Here is a 22738-nt window from a genome sequence, read left to right as displayed (position 1 = left end):
TATTTCCTAACAATTGGCTGCAACGCGTTTGGTAAACCTTTTAATAAGCATTAGCTACGGTTTTGTAAATTTTTTCGTATACTAGTGGATTATATTTTAATGTGCATTTAAATAATATTATTTTATTTGAACTTCATAAATCTAAGAAAATAACTACTATAAAATTTTCAAAAATTGATAAATTTTACGATGATTTTATTTATATTTAGTTATAAATGAAAAATAATATTAAATATTAGGTGGCCAAATATATAAATTTACACCCGAATTTTAAAAAATTAACCCAACGACACTCTCATCTTTGCAAATAATCAATTATGCACTTCAATTCTTTTTTTTTCCACTAATATTGCACCTTTCCACACTAGTTGAGTGCGTGAATCTCACTTAGCCGAGACAAGCATTAATGGATTAGAAATAACCCAACGTGTAAATATCTTGTTCAGCATGGCTTGATGGAAAAAAACTTCTCCTTTTTCCCTCTTTTATTAGATTCACTGATTAGGGTTTTGTTTTTCCATTTATGTGATTTCACTCTTCTTTCTCTCTGTCTCTTTCAATAAATTGAGGGAAAGAGGAATTTTTTTTCTCTATCTTTGAAGTCTCTATTCCAATTGATCACAGAAAGGACTATATGCTATTTGGATAAGAATGGATATACCAGTTGACTATATTATGCCTAATTGCTATTGTGGTGAAGCAGCAGTGTTGAAGGTGTCTTGGACAGACGCGAAAAAATCGAGCGGACGATTTTATGGATGCAAGAAATTTAGGGTTTGTTAAATTTGATATATTTGTTTAGTTTTCTTTGAATTTGGTTTAACATTGTTGTGCTTTGTTGATTGTAGATGCGTGGTGAATGCAATTTCTTTCAATGGGATGATCACCGATGCCAAATCATGCTAAACATGTTATAATGGGATTGCTGAGAAGAATCAAAGAAAGCGAAGACATGAGTAATAGGCATAATGCGATTTGGTGGAAGCTGGTTATTGGGGTTTGTGTTATTTTTGTTGTTCTAACTATTAAGGAAGTGTTTAGGGGAGCTTAGTTGCAGGATTTGTCTTTGTTTTCTTTTTTTTCTTTTTTGTACTGTGGTTTGTATTGTAGCACCAAATTTTGGGTCTTTTTTTAACTGCATTGTAGAGAGTGACAGTGTGATGTTGTTGGTGTGCTAATGTTTTGATTTTGCTTTGTAAATGTTGAATCAATTCAAATTGAATAGAAATGAAATGTTGCATGTTGCTGGCAATCTTCTCTATGTCAATTGCTTTATGTTTAAATAACCCTACTCAATTCGTATATATATCAATTGCTTTATGCTTAAATGACCCTACTCAATTCGTATATGTGTTTGTAATACATTAATATAAAAAGAAGCTGAAATCCAAAACAGGCCAAATAAATGGAAAGGAAATTAAGTTCCATTACTGAGAAAAACTACATTGTTCAACATTTATGAGAAAATGACAATAATATTAATTCTCTCTAAACAGCAACTACATAATGTCAGTGGTCGAAATAAGTATTGGATCCAGTTTCCACAATTACACAGCAAAATAAATATTAACAAAATGCACAAATATTTCATTCATAGTTCTCTAAAAAGTTTCTAGCATTCTCAAGTATTGTCAGTTCACTAAGTTGATCTGCTACTTGTATGTGAAGCTTGGCTTGAAGTATTTATTGGTGCTGACAGTCTAGCCTGTGACTCCAAATCTCTTTGCCTTTATAAATCAAACCTCTGCTGCTAGAGTTGCCTTGCAGTCACACCATTCTTACCCTTCCATTTGAGACTTAGAGGTTTGAAGCCAAGATCACAGGTGACAGTAGCAGAGCTTTTCAACTAAGTTGGGTTGGTGATAACCCTTGAAGCAGTATTGATGGATGATTGAAATTCAACAAATAACATGATGCCAATGGTATAAAAAAAAGCATTGGATCCAGTTTCCACAATTACACAGCAAAATAAATATTAGCATAAGGCATAAATGTTTCATTCATGGTTCTCCAAAAAATTTCTAGCATTCTCAAGTATTACCACTTCACTAACTTGATATGATACTAGTATGTGAAGCTTGGGTTGAAGGATTTATTAATGTTGACTGTCTAGCTTGTGACTCCAAATCTCTTTGCCTTTGTAGATCAAACCTCTGCTGCTGGAGTTGCCTTAAACACAACATTCTTACCCTTCCATTTGAGACATAGAGGTTTGAAGCCAAGATCACCAGTAACAGTAGTAGAGCTTTTCAACTGAGTTGGGTTGGTGATATTCTTAAAGCAATGATGGATGACTGAAATTCAACAAATAACAAATATTTCGACAATTAAATACATTCACAAAGCATCACTGAGTTTGGTTTTAACAAAAAAGATTCAATGTAAAAAATATAAAGACATTCACAAAGGGTAATACATGATATATAATCATGCCAATAGCCTCATTAATGTAAACACCAATCCCTCTTTGAGTAGCTTGTCTCTTAGCAGAAGAGGCCAATATTTCTCCAGTATACCTCTTAGTTGGTGCTACAATAGGTGGGCACACAGAAGCTCCCCTTCCCCTACCCCTACCCCTTCCTCTTCCTCTTCCCCTAACAGGAGAAGCACTTGAAGATGGTAGTACACCAGTGGTCATGCCAGTAATTGGTGGTACAGCTGGTATGACATTACCCTAAATTGGACCTCCTCTGCCTCGTCCTCTTCCTCCAACTACATGTGTTAGATTTCTTGATTCACTGAAAGCAAGAAAAGCTTTAAATGGTGTTCAAGTTGCTCTTTGACTCACAGAGGTAGGAGAAGCATGAAATGGTGTTACAGTTGCTCTTTCACTCACAGAGGCAAGAGAAGCATTAAATGGTGTTGTAGCACCCCTTTGGCCTGATCTTAGTGTTCTTATAGCTACAATAAAAATAAGTTTTTATAAAGGATTCAAAATTGAGTCAAGGAATAACAAACATTCACATTATAATGTTGTTTAAACATAGATTCATTAGTAAAAAAAGCATAACTCAGGGAACAAATATCAAAGTTGAATACTGGCCTGTTGGAGTGGAGATGGGTGGAACACTTGTGCTACCCATTGCACATGACTACTGGTTGGGTTGGGGTTGTGATTAACTTCCAATCTGTTGTCACATTTCCAATTGCACATGATTATCATTAATAACACTTTCATTATACACATTATGGCAATTCACAACATAAATGAAAAAAAGCTCTAAAAATTATACCCTGACTTGAAGAGGGTCTTTGTCGTGGGCATCTTCTCTTATTGTGACCTGATTCTTTATATAACCCACATGTCATAGAAACACCTTTTTTCAAAATTTTCCTAAATTTTTTCCTAGGCTTATCTTTATCCCTTCTTCTGTTTATCTTCTTTCTGTCAGGTTTAGCTTGTCTAGGTAGGGGGTAAAATCACAGGATTGGTTGTCTCAGGCCAAAGCTTCATGCCTCTAACAGGTTGAATGCTATACTTGTAAGCTTTCAAATATTGATCCTTCCTATACCAAATTGCTATAAAATCTTCAGGAGTCATTTTCCTATGAAAAATAGATTCCTTTGAGTTCCTATGACCTGCAAGAGCAACTCATCTTCCTCAAACACACAATATGCTTGTACTCTCCCTCAACTATCTCAAAACCAGTATCGATAATGCATTGACAACATTTTATTCATCTCCAATTTCTCCATAGCTTTGGGGGATATGTCACATATCCATGTACTAGCAAAATCTCTCATCACCCTTATCCTCTCCATTACTTGTGTTCTTATTTCTTCCATCATTATGATGATTGACTTTATCCTAGCACTCAGAATCCAACCATTGAAAGTCTCTCACATGTTATTCTCAACAGTATCACACTCAGAGGTGTAATTAAAGAAAGCCCTACACCAAGTATTATGATTATAGTACAACAAATCATCTATAATTTCGTTCCTAAGAGCACCCATCTCTTTCAATTTATCCTTCAACATCATCTCCAAGGGTGCTTTTGCCACCTCCCAAAATTTTCTTCACCCTTCCATTTCTCATTCCAATTAGTCCATATGTGTCTGGCACACATTATGTGCTCCAACTCTCACAGCTCTTGTAGCTTTATCAAGTCCCTAATACAAAGTTGGTAAAGAAATTGATGAAAAAATCTGCATATGATTGCAAAAATTAAATATCACTACTAAACTATGGAAAATATGTATTATATTCAAACAAGCAAAAAAATTTAAGGAAAGATCTTACCTTTTGCATGTCTGTCATGACAGTCCAACCTGAGCCAGTGGTATGCCAAGGTCCTGCTTCAGAGTTGAGATGAATCAAAGCCAATTTTTTGTGTTCTCCACCTCCACTACAACCCATGCTATTGGAAATATCTGATTGTTTCCATCCTTTGTCACTACAGTAAGTAACTGACCTCCACATAGCCCTTTAAGAAAACAGCCATGCAAGTTAAATATTGGCCTACATCCTTCAATGAAACCTTGTGCTCAAGCATGCAAACACATATAGAACCTTTTGAATTGTTGAACCCCCTATCAAGCCTTTTGCACTTTGCAAAGCAAGCTGATCCAAGATTAGAAGTCCTAATTTCATCTGCATAATCATGCAGTCTAGCAAATACAACTTTGTAGTCCCCCATTATAGCCCCTAGTGCTTTTATCTTAGATCTTCTTGCAATTTTTTTTACCAATGTAAACATTCAGGTGCTCCTTACACAAAGCTTGTATTTCCCTAATTTTTATACTAGGTTGAGATACAATTATGTCTCTAAAATGCCTACCTATGAAGCTAGAGGTGCATAACTTATTTCTATTGGTTCTATAACATGTATGGTTTGGGTTATAGGTTTTTATCAGAAAATTTTTTGTGCTACTTTCTTTGCTACCAAACAACAACCATGGACAGCCTTTCCTAAACTTAGCTCTAACCCTCTTTGGCTCATTTGGTCTTATAGTTAGATCTACCCCTTACCACACCATACTTAGCTAAGGCTTTCCTAATTAAATTGATCCACGGACTCAAAAATCATACGAAGCTCCCAATATGGCACAACAGATGTTGGATCATAGTGGGTTTTCCTTTCTCTCCTATTGATTGATGAAATATCATCTCCACTACCATGTTCATCATCACTGACTTCTCTAAGGATCAGAAGAATCAATGTAAGGCTTTCCTCCACCAGTTACACCTTTGAACTTATTATTCAAACTATCCTCTCCAGTAAAACCAAAATCAGGTCCTGCTTCACCTAATGGAACATCTTGAACCTCCTCCTCTAGCCTTGCCCTAGCTCTTCTAGTATAATTCTTAACTCTCTTTCTAGCTTCCTTTAATTCTTCATCCACATCACTTACATCACCTTCAAAATCTCCATCAACCCCATCTTCTTCAACTTCAGCTTCATAATCACTATATATATCAGAGCTTCTTTCTTCTTGACTTTTAGTGGAGGAGCTGCCACTCTCAATATCCCCCTCACCCCCTTCATCTACACTAGGTTTAAATCTAGAACCAACACTAGGAAATTTCACATGACCCCTTTCACAATCTGGCCCTTTAGTGTTACCCACTTGCACATTAGTCCTTTCACAGTCTGCTCCTTCACTGTTACCCATTTGCACATTAGCCCCTTCCCCACCAATATTTTTCCTTTTGTCATTTGCCCCTTCCCCTAATAGATTTTCATTTTCCATATTTGCCCGTTCCCCTAATCGATTTTCATCCCAGGCCACATTCATTAATAGTGCATCATTAACTTGAACTGTGACATCCTATTGAGTCGAGTCATTTCATAGAGGTGAGTTGAGTCGGGCTGAACCAAACCCGGTTGGGGTAGAATGGGATTAGAAGTGTATTTATTTGCATGAAGTAAAAAGATCAAAGTTTAGGACTTGCTTGCATCAAAATATAAAGCTTGGGTATTAAGTTGTAACCCGTTGACAATTGAGGTACCATTTGGTAAGTTTCACATAAAATGCATTGATATTTTGATGGCCTACCCGTGATTACCATTTCACTTTCCCATTTTCATCTTTATCTTCATCTTCCTCATCTCCTTCCTTTCCCTTCCTTTCTCCATTCATTTTCATGGTAGTTAAGCATTAAGGCAACCTTTATTTTCTCCAAGTAAGTAGAATTTCTTGAAGCTCTATGTTATTCAACCTCTAATTGAGTTATATTATAGATAATTCATAAGAATTCTTATTTCTAGGTGAAGTGAGTTCAAAGGTAGTAGAAAAAGGAAGCTAAGAAGAGCTCAAGCTTTTGGAGTGAAGGTCTGATATCTCTTGTCATTTACCATTTTCTTTGCATGAGAACTTGTGTGGTGTGTTGCTAATGAGACAATATGTTGCTTAATGTTGAGTGAGAGGACTGGAAATGGTGAGAAAGCATGGGATGAACTGAATAAATGAAGTAGATAGTGAGTTTATGCTGAAACAGGTTTTGCTGGAAAATTTACCAGTAACTTCCCCTTGATTTTGACCCTATTTAACGATGGAATTAGGTAGTGGCATAGAAGCATTATTTGTTCCTCTATGTGTTAGCTTTCCATGGGTTTTTGAATCACCTAAATCGGAGTTATAGATTGAGAGATATGACCAAAAGAGTACAGACTGCGCAGGCTGGAAAACACGACGTGCGCTCGCGAATTTCATTGCGCGCTCGCGAATTGTGCCTGTAAACTCTCTGACTCTCATTTTGCACTTCTCGCGCTCGCGAATTTCATTGTGCACTCGTGAATTTAGCCTGTAAACTCTCTGACCCTCTTGTGTGTTTCTCGCGCTCGCGACTTTGCATGGCACGCTCGCGAATTGTGTTCTGATGCTCTTTTGGACTTCATTTTCTATGCAATTGTATTCCTTTGCTCAACTTGTATGCCTCCAATCATTTTAAAACAAAAAGACAACATGAGAAAATGTATCAAAACAACATGCAAGCATGCAATGTCAATAACAACTGTATAGTGAGTCAATATCAGCTGTAATTATTGTATATATCTTTACTAATTTGCTATAATTCTGGTATTTAATAGCTGTAATCTGGGGATTTATTGGGGATGTAAATATGGGATGTGATGTGCTTAAATTTAGGAATATTGTAGGCTATCTCTTGTATAAATGTATATGATACAGAAGCATGAAGAGATACAGAATTTTCTCCAAATTCTTTTGTCTTGTTATGGTATCAGAGCCTTACGAGATACCTCTCTTGTGTTTTCTCGTCTGAGATAGTTCTCATCTTGTGTTGTTTTTTTTTTTTCCCCTTTTTTCATATCATCTTGGTTTTCTAATCATGGAAAAATCTGACGTTGTTGCTTGCATCAAATTCACAGGCAAGAATTACTTTGCTTGGGAATTTCAATTCAAGATTTATGTTCAGGGAAAAGACTTATGGGGACTTGTTGATGGTTCGACTAGTAAGCCGACGGATTCAACTAAAATAGCTGAATGGGAAACAAAAGATGCTCGTGTGAAAAGCTGGTTGTTGCAAACAATGGATCCTTCCATTGCTGCCAACCTCAGACCATTCAAAACAGTGAAAGCGATGTGGGAGTATCTTAAAAAAGTGTATGCTCAAGATAATTCAGCTAGGCGGTTTCAACTGGAGCAAGATGTGTCCACTTACACGCAGGAAAATTTGTCAATCCAGGAATATTATTCGGGTTTTGTTGCTTTGTGGACTGAATATACTGAGATTTTATATGCTTCTATTCCTGAAGCATCTTTGGAGACAGTCATAAACCTTCATCAAACTAGTCAAAGAGATCGTTTTTTGATGAATCTCAGATCTGAATTTGAGATTGTCAGATCCAATTTGTTGGCTAGGACTAACATTCCATCTTTGGATGATTGTTTGAGTGAATTGCTTAGGGAGGAACAACGTCAAAAGACGCAGCATGCCTTAGAACAGCAAGGCAGCTCATCCAATGTTCTCAATGTTGCGTATGCAGCACAAACCAAAACTCGGAACCTGGTTGGAGTCCAATGTTACAGCTGCAAAGGATTTGGTCATATTGCAAGTCAATGTTCCCAAAAATTTTACAACTATTGCAAAACTAAGGGACATATTATTTCAGAGTGTAGAAAGCGTCCCCAGACTCGTACATCTCAGGCTTTGCATGCTTCAACAACCAATCATTTGGCGGCATCAACATCGAATAATGCTTCTCAACAAGCTGTTCCTGTACTTACTCAAGAGGCAGTTCAACAAATAGTCATTTCAGCTCTTTCTGCACTTGGAATTACGGGTAAAAACAAATCCCTCTCTAAAATCTGGCTTCGTGATTCAGCTGCATCAAATCACATGACTCCATCACTTGACAATCTGTGTAACATTAAAAAATATGATGGGCACTTGAAAATCGAGACTGCTAGTGGGAATCATGTTCCCATTATGGCTACTGGTGATATTTCTTCCTCTCCTTTTCTGAAGAATGTTTTTATTGCTCCTAAAATCACTACAAATTTATTATCTGTTGGACAAATAGTGGAGAATAATTGTGAAGTCATTTTTTCTCCCTCTGGTTGTGTTGTGCAGGAGGTAATGACAGGGAAAACGGTGGCAAAGGGACCTAAATGGGGCAGATTGTTTCCTCTTAATATCCATGAACCGACCAAGCTTCAAAGTGTGTCTTCTTTTCTAACTACTTCAGTTCAAGATGAATATCACTTATGGCATACGAAGTTGGGTCATCCTAATGATAAGACTATTTCTCTTTTGTTTAAGTCTGGTGTATTGGGAACTAAAACCTTGTCTAAAAATATTGATTTTAATTGTTCTAGTTGCAAAATGGGTAAAAGCAAAACCTTACCTTTTCCATCTCATGCTACTCATAAAAATGAATCTTTTGATTTAATCCATAGTGATGTTTGGGGAATTTCACCTGTTATTTCTCATAATCATTACAAATATTTTGTAACGTTCATTGATGATTACAGTCGCTTCACTTGGATCTATTTTTTGCGACAAAAATCAGAGGTCTTTGATGTTTTCCAAAAATTTTTAGCCTTAATCGAAAATCAGTATTCTAAGACTATCAAAATCTTGCGTTCTGATTCGGGTGGGGAATACATGTCACAAAAATTCCAAGTTTTTCTTCAATCAAAAGGGATTCTATCTCAACGAAGTTGTCCATATACCCCTCAGCAAAATGGTGTGGCTGAGCAAAAAAATCGCCATTTACTTGATGTGGTTCGAACTTTGCTCATTGAATCATTTGTTCCACCAAAATTTTGGGTTGAAGCCTTATCCACTGCCGTACATCTCATAAATCGACTTCCCTCGCAGACTCTCAATAATCAAACACCATATTTTTTGCTTCATAAAACCATAACAAATTATAAACATTTACATCCTTTTGGATGTGTATGTTTTGTCCTTCTACCACCTCACGAACGAACCAAGCTTTCCCCACAATCAATAAAATGTGTCTTTCTTGGCTACGCACCAAATCAAAAGGGTTTTCAGTGTTTTGATCCAACCACCCAACGGATTCGTATTTCTCGTAATGTCATTTTTTTAGATACCAAAAAATTTTACTCTTCCTTTGAAGGCTCATCCAATACCTCTTCTTATACACTGCTTCCATCTTTTGAAGACAACTTCAATGACTCACCTTCCAACTCTTCTCTTCCAATAACCCGATTTCATCCTGGGATTGTGTATACTAGAAGACCTGTTCATAGACAAATTCCACAACAATCTGATACCCCATCAACAGTAATGGCACTTGAAGCTTCGCCTGGGTCCCCTCTGCCACCTGAGCCCGACATTGCACCTCCACCACTTAGAAGATCTGCTCGAGCCATCAGAGCCCCAGACATGTACGGTTTCTCTCCAGAAAGAAAAAATAAATCTCATACATCCATGGTTGCTACTTTGTCTTCTATTGCCATACCAAAGTCATATTCAGAAGCAATTAAATCTGATTGTTGGAAGAAAGCTATTCAAGATGAACTGGATGCTCTGGCAGAGAATCAGACTTGGCAACTTAAACCGTGTCCACCAGAAATCACTCCCATTGGTTCCAAATGGGTTTTTACTGTCAAATTGAAAGCAGATGGTTCTTTTGAACGTTGTAAAGCTCGTCTGGTAGCGCTAGGAAATCGCCAGGAATATGGGATTGACTATGACGAAACATTTGCTCCGGTCGCGAAAATGACTACAGTTCGTACAATTTTGGCTATTGCAACTTCTCAAGACTGGCTTATACATCAAATGGATGTTAAGAATGCCTTTCTTCACGGGGATCTTAAAGAAAATGTTTTTATGCGTCCGCCACAGGGATTGCAAACTGGTCCAAATGAGGTATGTCATCTGCAACGTTCTTTGTATGGGTTGAAGCAAGCCCCTCGTGCCTGGTTTGCAAAATTTCGTCAAACTTTGCTTGATCTCTCCTTCCAACAGAGTCAATATGATCCTTCTTTATTTTTCCAAAAGACAACTCAAGGCATAGTTATATTACTTGTATATGTGGATGATGTTTTAATCACTGGTAGTGATACTGTTTGCATTCAACAATTGAAATCATCTTTAACTGCTTCATTTCACATGAAAGATCTAGGGTCTCTTACTTATTTCCTGGGATTAGAAGTTCTCAGAAGCTCCAAGGGAATCTTTGTAAATCAACACAAGTACATTCAAGAACTAATTCACTTGGCTGGGTTAACAAACACAAAACCAGTGGATACTCCTATGGAAGTTAATGTCAAATTTCGTAAAGAGGAGGGTGAACTTCTACAGGATCCTACATTATATCGGCGCCTTGTTGGAAGTCTTATCTACTTGACAATAACAAGACCAGATATCTCTTTTGCTGTCAATTTGATGAGTCAATTCATGGCATCTCCACGCCACTTACATATGGTTGCTGTGAAACGCATAATTCGGTACTTGCATGGAACTCCACATCGTGGTCTATTTTTTCCAGCTAACTCTTCCCTTACTCTTGCTGCTTATAGTGACTCTGATTGGGCGGGTTGCCCGGATACTCGTCGGTCTACAATCGGGTGGTGTGTATATTTAGGTGAAGCTCTAATTTCTTGGAAATGCAAGAAACAAGACAGAGTCTCCAAGTCTTCCACTGAAGCGGAATATAGGGCAATGTCTGCAACATGCTCAGAAATAATATGGTTGCGTGGTTTGTTATCTGAATTGGGTTATACTCAAGCTGGGTCAACTCCTCTTCATGCGGATAATACTAGTGCCATCCAGATTGTCGCTAATCCAATCTACCATGAGCGCACCAAACACATTGAAATAGACTGTCATTCAATCCGAGAATGTTTTGATAATAATGTAATCAGCCTCCCATATATTTCTACAACACAGCAGATCGCCGATATCCTGACCAAGCCCCTCACTGCTGCTCGACATCAATTTTTCGTAAACAAATTGATGCTGCTTGATTCACCAGCATCAATTTGAGGGGGGGTGTCAATAACAGCTGTATAATGAGTCAATATCAGCTGTAATTATTGTATATATCTTTACTAATTTGCTATAATTCTGGTATTTAATAGCTGTAATCTGGGGATTTATTGGGGATGTAAATATAGGATGTGATGTGCTTAAATTTAGGAATATTGTAGGCTATCTCTTGTATAAATGTATATGATACAGAAGCATGAAGAGATATAGAATTTTCTCCAAATTCTTTTGTCTTGTTATGCAAATGATGTGAAACAAGGTAAACAATATGGTTTATGAAGTTATGGAAATGTTAATATGCTTTTGTTTTATACTATTGACATACCAATATTATGCTCCATTGAGGTTAGGTAGAAACCACGTAGATAAGGCTATGTCACGACATAGGATAGCAGATCTGCACCCCATACAGTTTGGTACTCCGGCTACAGGCCGTTGAGTGGATATGATTATACATGGGCCATAGCAGCCAAGTCATACAGTATTCATCCAGTTTCATACAGTTTTTCTTATCACTTCGGTTTCACTATAACCTTATGGAGCCATACAGATATCTTGACTTAACATTGCATGAATCATACAGTATAATAAACAGCAAGAAAGATCATCAAGGTAAAATGAAAGTATCATGATATGTGTGCTTATATGTGCCATATGTGTTTACATGGTTCTTTCTACACATGTATGTGTTTAATTGTTTCTTTCTATGTTGAGATATCCACTGAGCTTTATTTGCTCAGCGAGTTACTTGTTTAACTCGTAGGTTTTGGGACTGGACAGTAGAGAGTCAGCTGACAACTGCTGCAGTTCATCTTTGGAAGACCCAGTCTTCAGGGTAGCTACTCATTTTGATATTTTGATTCTGTATATCCTTATCATGGCATGTACAGGGCACACAGTTGGGCCATTTCATTTTGCAAACTAGTATAATGTCTTGTAAATATTAATTACATTAATACTGTAAACAGCATCAGCATGATATAATAGTCAGTATCCATTATGATATCAGCATGACAGGCCATAAAGTCAACCAGTTTGTAGCATCTCGGTTCGGTTCATTCGGATTTACGGGTGGACCGAGAAGGGATGTTACATGAACAACATTTGGTAGGTCAACTACATGCTCGATAAATAACTCCACTATATCCCCATTTTCCACAAACTCCAAATGAAACATTACATCAGCATCAGTATTGAGTAAAGAGAAAACTTCAGTTTCTCTAGCAATGAGGCTTCTGCAGTACAATTGACTAATATGCTCATAACCCAAACCTTTGCCCTTCCTAAAAGGTCCACATGTGAAACTCTATCACTGTCCACATTTTCTTCCACTGTGACAATGTCACCAAGATATCTCATATAAGGCTCTATTTCAAAGTGTCCACCATGAAACCATCTAAGATGAATTATCTTCTCAACCATTCTGCAAATAGAGAATAAATATTCATTTAGCCCTAAACACTATATTCCCAGATTCATAAATCACGTATATATCATAATGAGGAAAACAAATACAATCTCAAAATAACCCTTCTTTCATTATTCTAATAACGAAAAAACCTTCATGCAACTAAATCAATATTTTTTTCTAAACAAGACAAAAATCCAAAAATAGATTAAAAGGACGATTGCCACTTCATTTTTGCAAAAACAGATGAAAAATAAAGCAAATAGCACAACTCAGATGAGTTTTTCACAAAAGAAATCGACTACTTACATGTTAATAGAAATGGCTTCTCCTTCGCTTCAAGCTTTAGCAAATCTCTTTCCAGTGTTGCAACTGCTCATTACTAGATTCGCACTCTCACACTCAAAAACCCTAATCTTCTCTCTTATCTCAACGACAAAATGTGTCTGCTTTTGTTTATGTGAGACAATTTTTCTTCAAGCTTGTGTTTTTATCTTTCCTCGCTCAGACATGGGTTTACCTCCCCAACAGTTGTTTCTTCATCAAACGGAAGAAAAAAAATTATTCAAATTATCTGATGTGGCTAGTTAGGTGGGCCTCATTCTTCGTTAACTAATCCAACTCAACGGAAGTGAATTCATGTGCTTCTACCAGCGTAGAAAGGTGCAATATTGATACGGGAAAAAAAAAAAAAAGTTTTGAGGTGCATAACTGGTTACCTGCAAACATGGGGTGCCGTTGGGTTAATTTTTTAAAGTTCAGGTGCAAATTTATGTTTTGTGCAAGGTTAGATTTAAGCTTTTGATAACAAAAATTAAATTGCATACTATCAGTATCCAAGTCATTGAGTAAATAAAATTAATTTTTTTTAAGTAATGAGTGCCACAGTTTTATTTTGCAATCAAATATTAATATTTTATTTAAATATTTAATCAAAAAAAATTAATACTTAACTAACGAATTTTAATTTGGTAGTGGTGAAATTATTTTTAAAATTATTAATTTTTAAATACTAAAATAATATAAGTTTTTTAAAAAACATCACTATCGTACGGATGCTAAATGGCCATTCACACAAATATTCAATTATCCATATCGGGGACTATCTTATCAAAATAACTTGTCTTTTTTATTGCTAAGATGAGTCACCATCAATAAATGAATTATGATATATAGCGTGGGATTAAAAAATTGAAATCATTTTTATATATGGTTATACGCGTAGCGTAATATAATGAAAAATGTATTGTAATGAAATGTAATTAATATTTTATTATTATATTTAAAAAAATATATAGAACGCGAGCATAAATATATAAAAAATAACTGTAATTATATCAATACCACAACTAAAGGAGCAATTTTGATTCAGAAAAAAATAAAGAATTCAAAATATTGACCTGTAGATTAAAAAGTATTTGTTGTTATTTAAATCAAAAGTTGTTTTCCTATCCCTAGACTGAGACAATGGTCTTGCATAGGGAGACAAATGGTCCCAAACCGCCCACAGGCCACGGCAATAGCATTAGGTGCGCCACAATTTCCCTCCCTACAGATTGTTAAGTATTAAGACATCTTGACTTGCTAAGCTCAGCTTTTGCGATCAATATATAGTTTAGGTTCTTCTACCACCCACTAAAACTTTGACTATCTTTATCTACCGGTAGCAACATAGGCCGGGAGCATGGGAAAGAATTTTTAGATTCGATCCTCACTAAACGCATTTATAGTGAGGGGCAAGAAGCTATAACTGTGACTAAATCTCGAGCTAAATTAGATTGTCTCTGATAATGGATCCGGATACCGGTGGTATATAAAAAAAAAAAAAAAAAAAAGAAAAACTTTGATCATCCTTGAAATTACCAAAAAGAAAATATTAGCTATCAACAAGTTCGATCCCTGAAAAGCGCACTTTGCTGTAAGAGTTAAAAACTTTTACGCTCTATGGCTTGAGGGATTAAACCTCCTGATTATTCAAAAAAAAAAAAAAAAAAGAAATAGCAGCTAGGTTTATGTTTTATAATGCTGCAAAAAAGGGAAATTGAAAGGGAAACCACTTTGCACTAAGATTGATCTCCAAGCTATTTGCATGCCATAGACAATCATATAAAGTTGGCAACTGATTAATTGCTTGTTAGACTAATAGAATACAAATAATAACAAGCGACCATTGACTGGAATTTTGTTAAATTGTTAATCATTTAGGCCTTAGCAGCCATCCATTGCTAATTTCATCTCCGTTCATTAAATAGTGTCTTCTTGTTCAATTAGTCTTAAGATGATCAAAGCATTTTGATTCTCTATTTGTCATTTTTACATTTGGCTCCTTTTCTTCTTCAAGTTGTATTTACATTTTCTCATTTCTTTACAATCTTTTGCAATGACCGCTTTTTCTAGTCCTCAAATGGGCAGTTTATGCGCACCAAGATTAAGATGATGGCGCGAAATCAATCTATCCTGCCAAATTTTCTGATGAGGAAAACAAAAATGATTAAGAACTCGAACTCGAGACGGGTATTATTGTTCATTTGGAGCCAACAAAAGATGCAATCTTTTTCTGAAGTTCTGGTTTGTCTGCTCCCACAAGTTTGTCTACTTGTCGTCCATCCTTAAGGAAAAAAAATGTCGGAGTTGACTTAATTTCCCATGAAGAGCTAAACTCCTGCATCACCCAAGAAATAAAGATCATTAACTAAACCATAATCTTGAAATTAAGAAAGATAAAATTGAAATTTTTAGTAATAGTACTCACTGCAAGCTCATCAATGTCTACGCTTAAAAAGACTAGGGAAGTATATTTATCAGCAAGCTCACAATAAGCAGGTGCTATGGATTTACTTGGTGAACACCAGGATGAACAAAAATTTACAACTACCTGTTAAAAATACATTTATATGAGAATTGACAAGGAAATTTGTACTTGCAGAGAAAAGTTGATTATAAACATATTAGAACTTACGATCTTGTTGTCTTTGTTGGCTTCCGATAACTTTTCCTCCCATTTCTGAATGGAATTTATTCGGTGAACATTTTTACACCTACAATCTCCATGTCCAGTATCTTTACTTTTCTTAGTATCATCATTACCATTGTTCTTAGACTTGCCACATATGCTAACCTGCAAGAAATATGTTTGATTTGTCAATTAATATTACAAAACATGACAAGAAATGCACTATTAATTGGTAAGAGATTCACCTGGCTCCAACACTGTCCCATTGCCTATGCACACCCTGGAAATTGATTTCTAGTGCCTTCCTATAAAAGAAGGAAAAAAGATTGAAGAACTAAAAGAAGAAGATTAAAAATGTTACCTTAGGAATCAAGAAAGAAATGACAGGTTGAAAGATTCAAGATTTCTGAGCAAGAAACCAAGAAATAGAAGGTTTGCAAGAACTGAATGAAAGGAGCACCTGAATACCTTCTAACAATTCACCAAAGAAATAGGAATATATAGAATTGACTTTATTAGGAGAGGAAATTAGTAGCTTTCTTTTCAACTTTCCGTTTTCAGGTTTATGGATAGAAACAATATTCTAAAAACTAACCAATGCCGAGTACAAGAATACCCTTTTAACCAACTTGGTTGTCTTTCTATTTCTTTTGCTTTTTTCGGTAATTTGCATATTCTTAGCTAAACTAATTAACCTGTAAGTTTGACTTGACAAGTTTTCCCCCAAGAAAGGCATTATTCTCAACCATTCATGTCAAGCTTTTCTTTAATTCTCGTCTTGTCTGTTTCAATTCCCTAGTTGTTGTGTGGATGATGGCAATCCTTTTAGTTTATCCATTAACTTTCAGGTTTAAAATCTTCAAATTCCCAACAATTGCTTGGACCTTCGTAATTAGTTTGAATATATAGAAAAAAAAATCGGCCACAGCAATAATGCTTTTTGATGAACAAAACAGTCTCATAAACGACATATCGTGTGAATGTGCGAAGTGTCCTGCCGTTTGTCAAGATCATAAGATCCGTGATCCACAATGATGATCAAACAATGGGGCTGTAAAGCATGCTTGACTGGATCCAAAAACATAAAAACCGCAACTCCAATTTCATCCAAACAAATCCCAAATGAAAGAGGGCTAGGCGACTGACAAAATCAACAGCCCACAAAATCGACAATAGCTCATTCGTGTCGTCCGGTTCAGACAGCTGTCGTTGGCTAGCCAAAATTGACACTATTTTTATTAGCTAATCAAATATTTGTTGTTTAAACTAATAGCTATTAAAGCAGCTACAAACTATTGAACTAGCTAATATTGCCAAATAGACCCTAAAAATTATAGCGGATAAAATAGACTACAATATAGGCTTCTCCTCAAAGGCAACAACAATAAATTTGAAGATTGCTAAGCAACTCTAGACATCAAAAATTCTCATTAAGAAAAGAAAACAAAAAATGATGTTTTTATTCTAAAACCAAAAACTACTGAAGATAACATAACAAATTTCCTGTTGCTACTGATACTTATCCAACCTAAAGATATCCCACCAGGATTTTGTTGAAAGTAATAATCTTGTTAAGCGCTCTTTCTTTATCAATGGAACTTGAGCAGCGAATTCCATTTACAGATAGCTTGGAGCTAGAGAACTACAGTTAGTGCCACAATCTGTGATATGAATTGCATCTACAAACTGTGAATTACACCATTCCATGAAAACCAGCTGAATCCAGAAGTACTGCCTTGATTTGCTCTGGTAAAACATCCTGACCTTCCCTGCATTGCTGATAAAGAAGAAAAGACAAGATCAATATGTCGACGACCATATCTATTTACCCTTAATAAAGAAGAACCAGAAAAGGCAGAATTTGGCTTCCTCAGGCTATTAACGAAGAGAAAAACACTACTTATCACTATTTCCGAGTGTGAGGCAACAATGGTTGTCGAGATTGGAACAGAAACATATTGCTATATACCGAGATGGCATGTCGGAGTTCATGTTTTAAATGCTTTGAAGCAAACAAGAAGATAGAGTAAGAAGCACACCTCAGCTCGAAACACATCTAGTGCAAACCCATTGAAACAGCTGATGACAGCTTGCTGAATATCCAAGCCAAGGTTGTCCAGAGCCCTCATTGTGGAAAGTAATAAACCTGGTCTTCGGGCACAAAACATGTGAATGTTGACTGCTCTTCCTTCCCTTACCCTAACTTCCACCTGCAAAGTTCCCAGAATGCTTTGAGTTGAAAGTTCCTCATTTATCACAAGCAGGGAACTTTTGAAGAGTAATGCTTTCTCTAATGGACATGTAAGAATCTTCTGCCTCATTAGACCATGTGGTTTATAATATTAAAAGAGATCTAAGTATTCAAGATTGCGATTGGATGACTAAACTGTATTTGATCACTAGAAAGAAGCATATGTCAAGCATAAAAAGGTTAAGCACGTGGTTCATCGTTTGCCTAAGCGCACAAACAAGAGCACATCTATTCTAGAGATTAAACAAGTCATTTGGTTTCTAAAAATGATTCTAAACACAAACTGACAAGAGGCTTGTCTTCTTACAGCCAAAATATGGAAGAAACTGTACAAATTCAATTAAAAAGTGCTCTCCAATCTAATCTTTTTGCCATGTTGACAAGACTAATAATATGCAGCACATGAATCACAAGCAAAAAACTTATGGAGTGATCTGAAATTTTGACAGTTATCCCTGTTAAGTGGAAGTCATTATAGAAACCCTAAAATAAAAGCATCAAGCAACAATCAGAAACTTAAACCAACATAATTATTTTCCAGTAAAATCGAGCACTAAGCTGAAATGAACCTCTTTGTAGTAACAAGAAGACAGGATTTTACCCTTGCAGATTGGTTTTTTGGGCTTGGCAATGAGCTGGGGCATAGTTCTTCCTTCACTCGGCAGGGAAGGGTGGCAGGTGTAGGAGTCAAAGGGTGGAAACTTGTAGACTGGGGTAGCAAAGGGCCAGAAGGGGCCGACTCCAATTCATTATGAAGATCATTAATCCGTTGCAGAAGCTCCTTTAAATAATCAATGGCATCCCCAAGTATTGAAGCCCTATCCATCTGTAAGCATAAAAAATTTAATCAATGGATATTATTTTTCAGTTCAAGAATCAGGATAATAAGGCCCAGAAGCACCTAATAACACTGCACAAAGTAACTCTAAACACAGTCTAAATCTAAAGAGGTTAAATTAAATGCCTTGAAATTAAACTAACTAGATAGAAATTCTTAAACTTGTAGGCTCTCTATGGATAATTATCTAAATCTAAAATGTTAACTATCAAATTAGAACATTATTCAAGACTCTTAAAATTCTATTGTAGATATATACAAGTATACAAGCTACGGCATGGTAGGCAAGAACTTAAACCTAGTGACCAAGAGCCATGAATTCAAACACCAGGATTTATAGATGAAATAATGAAGGACATAAAGCATCACCAGAAAACCCAAACTCGAAAGAATCTAAGCGATAAAGCACCAAAAAGGAAAAAGAACTGATGTGCCACCATTTACCTTGCTAATCTTGGGGACAACAGATCTAAGCATGTAGAGCCTATCGTTGAGTCTCTTTCTTCTCCTTCTCTCAGCCATCAAATTCTTAGCTGGCATTCCCTTTTTCTTCCCCTTTTGATCACCACCACCTCCTCCACCAGTCACAGTGCTATTGGCATTTGAGTTGCTTCCACCATTATTCTTCACACTTTCTTCTACCTTACCATCTCCATTTTGCTCATCAGAATCATAATTCAAACCTGAAACATCAAAACTCACTTCCTCAATTTCACTTTCTTCACTCTTCTTTCTCTTCTTTTCCATTTCACCCCAATTCCCTCCACTTTCTCTTCCATACCTCAACCCTGACATTTCCAAATTCCCAATTTTATCCCCACTCTGTCTTAACATAGCCCTTTTTTGAAACAGAGTTGGTGGTGAACCCACTTGAGACAAAATCTCAAGTGGCCTCAAGACCTTAGCTCTGCTTGAAAACAGAGCATTTCCTGGAGAACCATCAAAACCCTCAAGCCCCACATTACCAAACCCGCCAGCTCCAGCATTATCAGGCACGGAGAGCAACTGAGAAGCATGAAACTCAGGCCCACAAAAATCCATCAAATTGGAACCTTGATTTTGCTGAAACTGGTTTAGAAACACACTTTCACAACCCAAATCGAGCCCATTGTCAAAAGGGTTAGTAACATTAAGAAGAGAAGAGAAGCAAGATTTAGAGGGCAAAAAAGGATGGTGTGATTGTGAAGGATCGAGAGAAAATGCTTGTGAAGGAGAACAAGAAGAGGAAGAGTCCATAGGCTGTAAAAGAAGGTTTTCTGGTGTTGGGTTAGAGCAAAAAGCAAGGTCTCTGATTTCATGGTGGTTTTGGAGAGGAGATGGGTTTATATCAGAATTGATATACCAATCAGTTTCAAGCATAGATTTAAAAGTAGAGAGAGAACCATGAATACCCAAATCTTCTTCTTCTTTACGCTCTACTTCATTATCCTTACTGTGGTTCCTAGTCCAAGAAGAAACAACATCTTCTTCGTCTTCCTCCACTGCTCCTCCTCTTTCTCCTCCCATCCAAACGACGCCGTTAGCTCCAAGAACCATGTCTCTGTGACTGGTTTGGTTGTGCTGTGGAGAGAAAAGAGAGAAAGAAAGCTTCGGTTATGGAGGGTAGTAAAGCTTTTAGAGCAGTGGCGTCATGTTATGATAGGAAATGAACAGAAAATGAAATTCGAAGTTTGAACTTTTATGTACTTTCTTTTATTATTACTTATTATTATTATTATTATTATAAATATATACAACTTTTTTTTACTAAAACGAATGGAGAGAACTGCCTCCGTAGCCTGTGTGGCTTATCTATGTGTCTGATGCTGCCTCCGATTATTTATTTTATTTATTTTCACGAATTTTTCTTTAATATTATATATCTTTCATTAATATAAACTAATTGAAATATAATTTTTAATGTAAAAATATGATATCAAAGTTATGTATTGGCTAACACATGTAGGCGATTATAATTAAAATTATTAAATCAACTTAATTCATTTTGGTCTTTTTTTAATAAATATTGTATGATTTTTGTTTTCATAAAAAAATTGAAATCTTTTTTTTCTTTTCAGATTGATTTTTTTGAAATCCAATAAATACGTCTAGAACAGTTTGAAAATAGATAAAAACAAATATAACTTCAGTTTCATTTTTTTATACTAATTGGTTTGATTTGATTTTCATTTTAAAAAATTTTGGTTTATTCAGTTTACTCTGATTTAGTTCTACATAAATGAAATTATTCTAATGCTCATTCTAATAATAATAATAATCTTAAATGTGTTTAGTTCAGATGATAGTTCATTTGTATCTGACAGCTATATTATATGTGTTTGGTTCAGTTTTATAATTTGATAGTTAATAGAAATTTCAATCACTTGTTAATTTTCATCGAGCTGCCAAATGATTTATATTTTATATTATATTTAAACTTTATTAACCTCATAAAAATAACTATTAATTTCATTAAATATTATTTAAAAACTTCAGAAATATTATTTATTATACAACTTATTTCAGAAATATATATAATTTGTGATATCTATATTTGGACTAGTTGATATTCGGATAAATTTCACCAACGGTGACGACTCTAAATTTTGAGCTCTTGGAGCGTTACTTTATTTGTATTTTCAATTTTTATTTATATTTAGAGTAATTGCTAAATTGTTTGCAGGAAGTCCATTACAAATACATTTATAAATAGGTTTCGTCAATCCAAAAGGAAGACTTGTCAATGAAACAATTCTAATGGTGAGATTTCATTTCATAGGAGGAAAAATCACAGTAGACTCGGTCTCTCTCTCTCTACATACATATATCAGATGGCAACTTCATAGGTTAGCTGTTCAAACTTGTAAACCCAATTTCAAATTGCTTCACAATTGGGGCATCATTAAGTATTTTGATAACGAAATGTACAAATACATGGAAAAATGTTTTTATACTAAAAATATTTTTAATTTAAATAATTTATCTGCAAAGAGGGCAGTGTATGCAACGATGTTACAGTGTAAGGATGCAAATTGAAATGCATGCATGTCAAATGGAAACAAATTGAGAGTTTGAAACATACACTTCTAGTTTAAGCCATCATCTTTTAATGAAGTCACATAAATGTTGTGTTCTTGTTATTTATATGCATATTTTTTATTTATTGCTACTCATCTTGAAAGCATTCTGACATTCAAATTCAATTATTCATGAGAGAATGTGGGTGAGACTGGAATATAGTCTTGTTAGGTTCAAAATGGGCCACACCTCCTTCAAAATATATAATATTTTTTAGATTGAGATATATTTTATTTTTTTTTTAAAATTTACTATGAGTTAATGTGAACATGCAAAAAGGTTTAAATTTTATTTTTTTTTTTTAATTTTCTTTTATTAAAAGAAGAAGGGATGCGAAGAAGAAAGTTCAAAAAATAATTTTAGAAAAGAAATCACCATAAGCCATTGATTATAAATTTATGATGAAAAGCAACTCACCAAAAAAATTAAAGATGTTGATCAAAACCCAATAATTTGTTTTCTTGTTTTCCAATCTAGACATTAAATAATTAATTAACGATATCATTTATATAGCTCATATAACACATGTATGCAAGTTACTTATATAGCTTATATGAGTAATTTGAATTCCCTTCAACCCATTTCCCAATTGTCGGTTGCAAGGAGCAAAATACAAATTAATGCAATAATAATAATAATAATAATAACCATAACCTATCGATTGTGGTTCAATTGGCAACGCAGACTGAATATGAGTGTGATTCTACTAAATCCATCTGTAAGAAGGAGCGAAAGTCTTAACTATGACTAAATCTCGAGTCGAATTAAACGGTCTCTCAAAAATATGATTTGAATACCGG

General features: G+C 35.4%; 2 protein-coding genes across 2 annotated transcripts; both read right to left on the bottom strand.

Moving 5' to 3' along the window:
* Positions 1 to 14936: 14936 nt before the first annotated feature.
* LOC105630376 (thioredoxin H-type) lies at positions 14937 to 16661 on the bottom strand. The gene is made up of 4 exons (XM_012212178.4): positions 16038 to 16661; positions 15799 to 15957; positions 15592 to 15714; positions 14937 to 15501 (listed from the first exon to the last, which is right to left on the bottom strand). The coding sequence occupies exons 1-4, from the start codon at positions 16056 to 16058 to the stop codon at positions 15364 to 15366; spliced, it is 441 nt and encodes a 146-aa protein (XP_012067568.1). The 5' UTR covers positions 16059 to 16661; the 3' UTR covers positions 14937 to 15363.
* Positions 16662 to 17485: 824 nt separating this feature from the next.
* Positions 17486 to 20417, bottom strand: ICE1 (basic helix-loop-helix (bHLH) DNA-binding superfamily protein). The gene is made up of 4 exons (NM_001319919.1): positions 19326 to 20417; positions 18645 to 18869; positions 17832 to 18002; positions 17486 to 17569 (listed from the first exon to the last, which is right to left on the bottom strand). Exons 1-4 carry the CDS (start codon positions 20415 to 20417, stop codon positions 17486 to 17488), a joined length of 1572 nt encoding a protein of 523 aa, NP_001306848.1.
* Positions 20418 to 22738: the final 2321 nt, after the last annotated feature.

Source organism: Jatropha curcas, chromosome 1, assembly GCF_041381405.1.
Source record: "Jatropha curcas cultivar XTBG-Jc1 chromosome 1, XTBG_Jcur_1.0, whole genome shotgun sequence".
Lineage (NCBI taxonomy): Eukaryota > Viridiplantae > Streptophyta > Magnoliopsida > Malpighiales > Euphorbiaceae > Jatropha > Jatropha curcas.
The sequence above is the reverse complement of the archived record's forward strand: the minus strand, read 5'-3'. Positions and strand labels throughout refer to the sequence as shown.

Excerpts from the sequence above, each read along its gene's own strand:
- LOC105630376 (XM_012212178.4), bottom strand. The coding sequence starts at position 16,058 with ATGGGACAGTGTTGGAGCCAG. Across the intron at positions 15,715-15,798 it reads CCAACAAAGACAACAAGATC|GTAGTTGTAAATTTTTGTTC; the intron begins GTAAGTTCTAAT and ends TATTTTTAACAG. Across the intron at positions 15,502-15,591 it reads TAGACATTGATGAGCTTGCA|GAGTTTAGCTCTTCATGGGA; the intron begins GTGAGTACTATT and ends TGGGTGATGCAG.
- ICE1 (NM_001319919.1), bottom strand. The coding sequence starts at position 20,417 with ATGGTTCTTGGAGCTAACGGCGTCGTTTGGATGGGAGGAGAAAGAGGA. Across the intron at positions 18,870-19,325 it reads TTGTCCCCAAGATTAGCAAG|ATGGATAGGGCTTCAATACT; the intron begins GTAAATGGTGGC and ends TTATGCTTACAG. Across the intron at positions 18,003-18,644 it reads CAAAAAACCAATCTGCAAGG|GTGGAAGTTAGGGTAAGGGA; the intron begins GTAAAATCCTGT and ends GGAACTTTGCAG.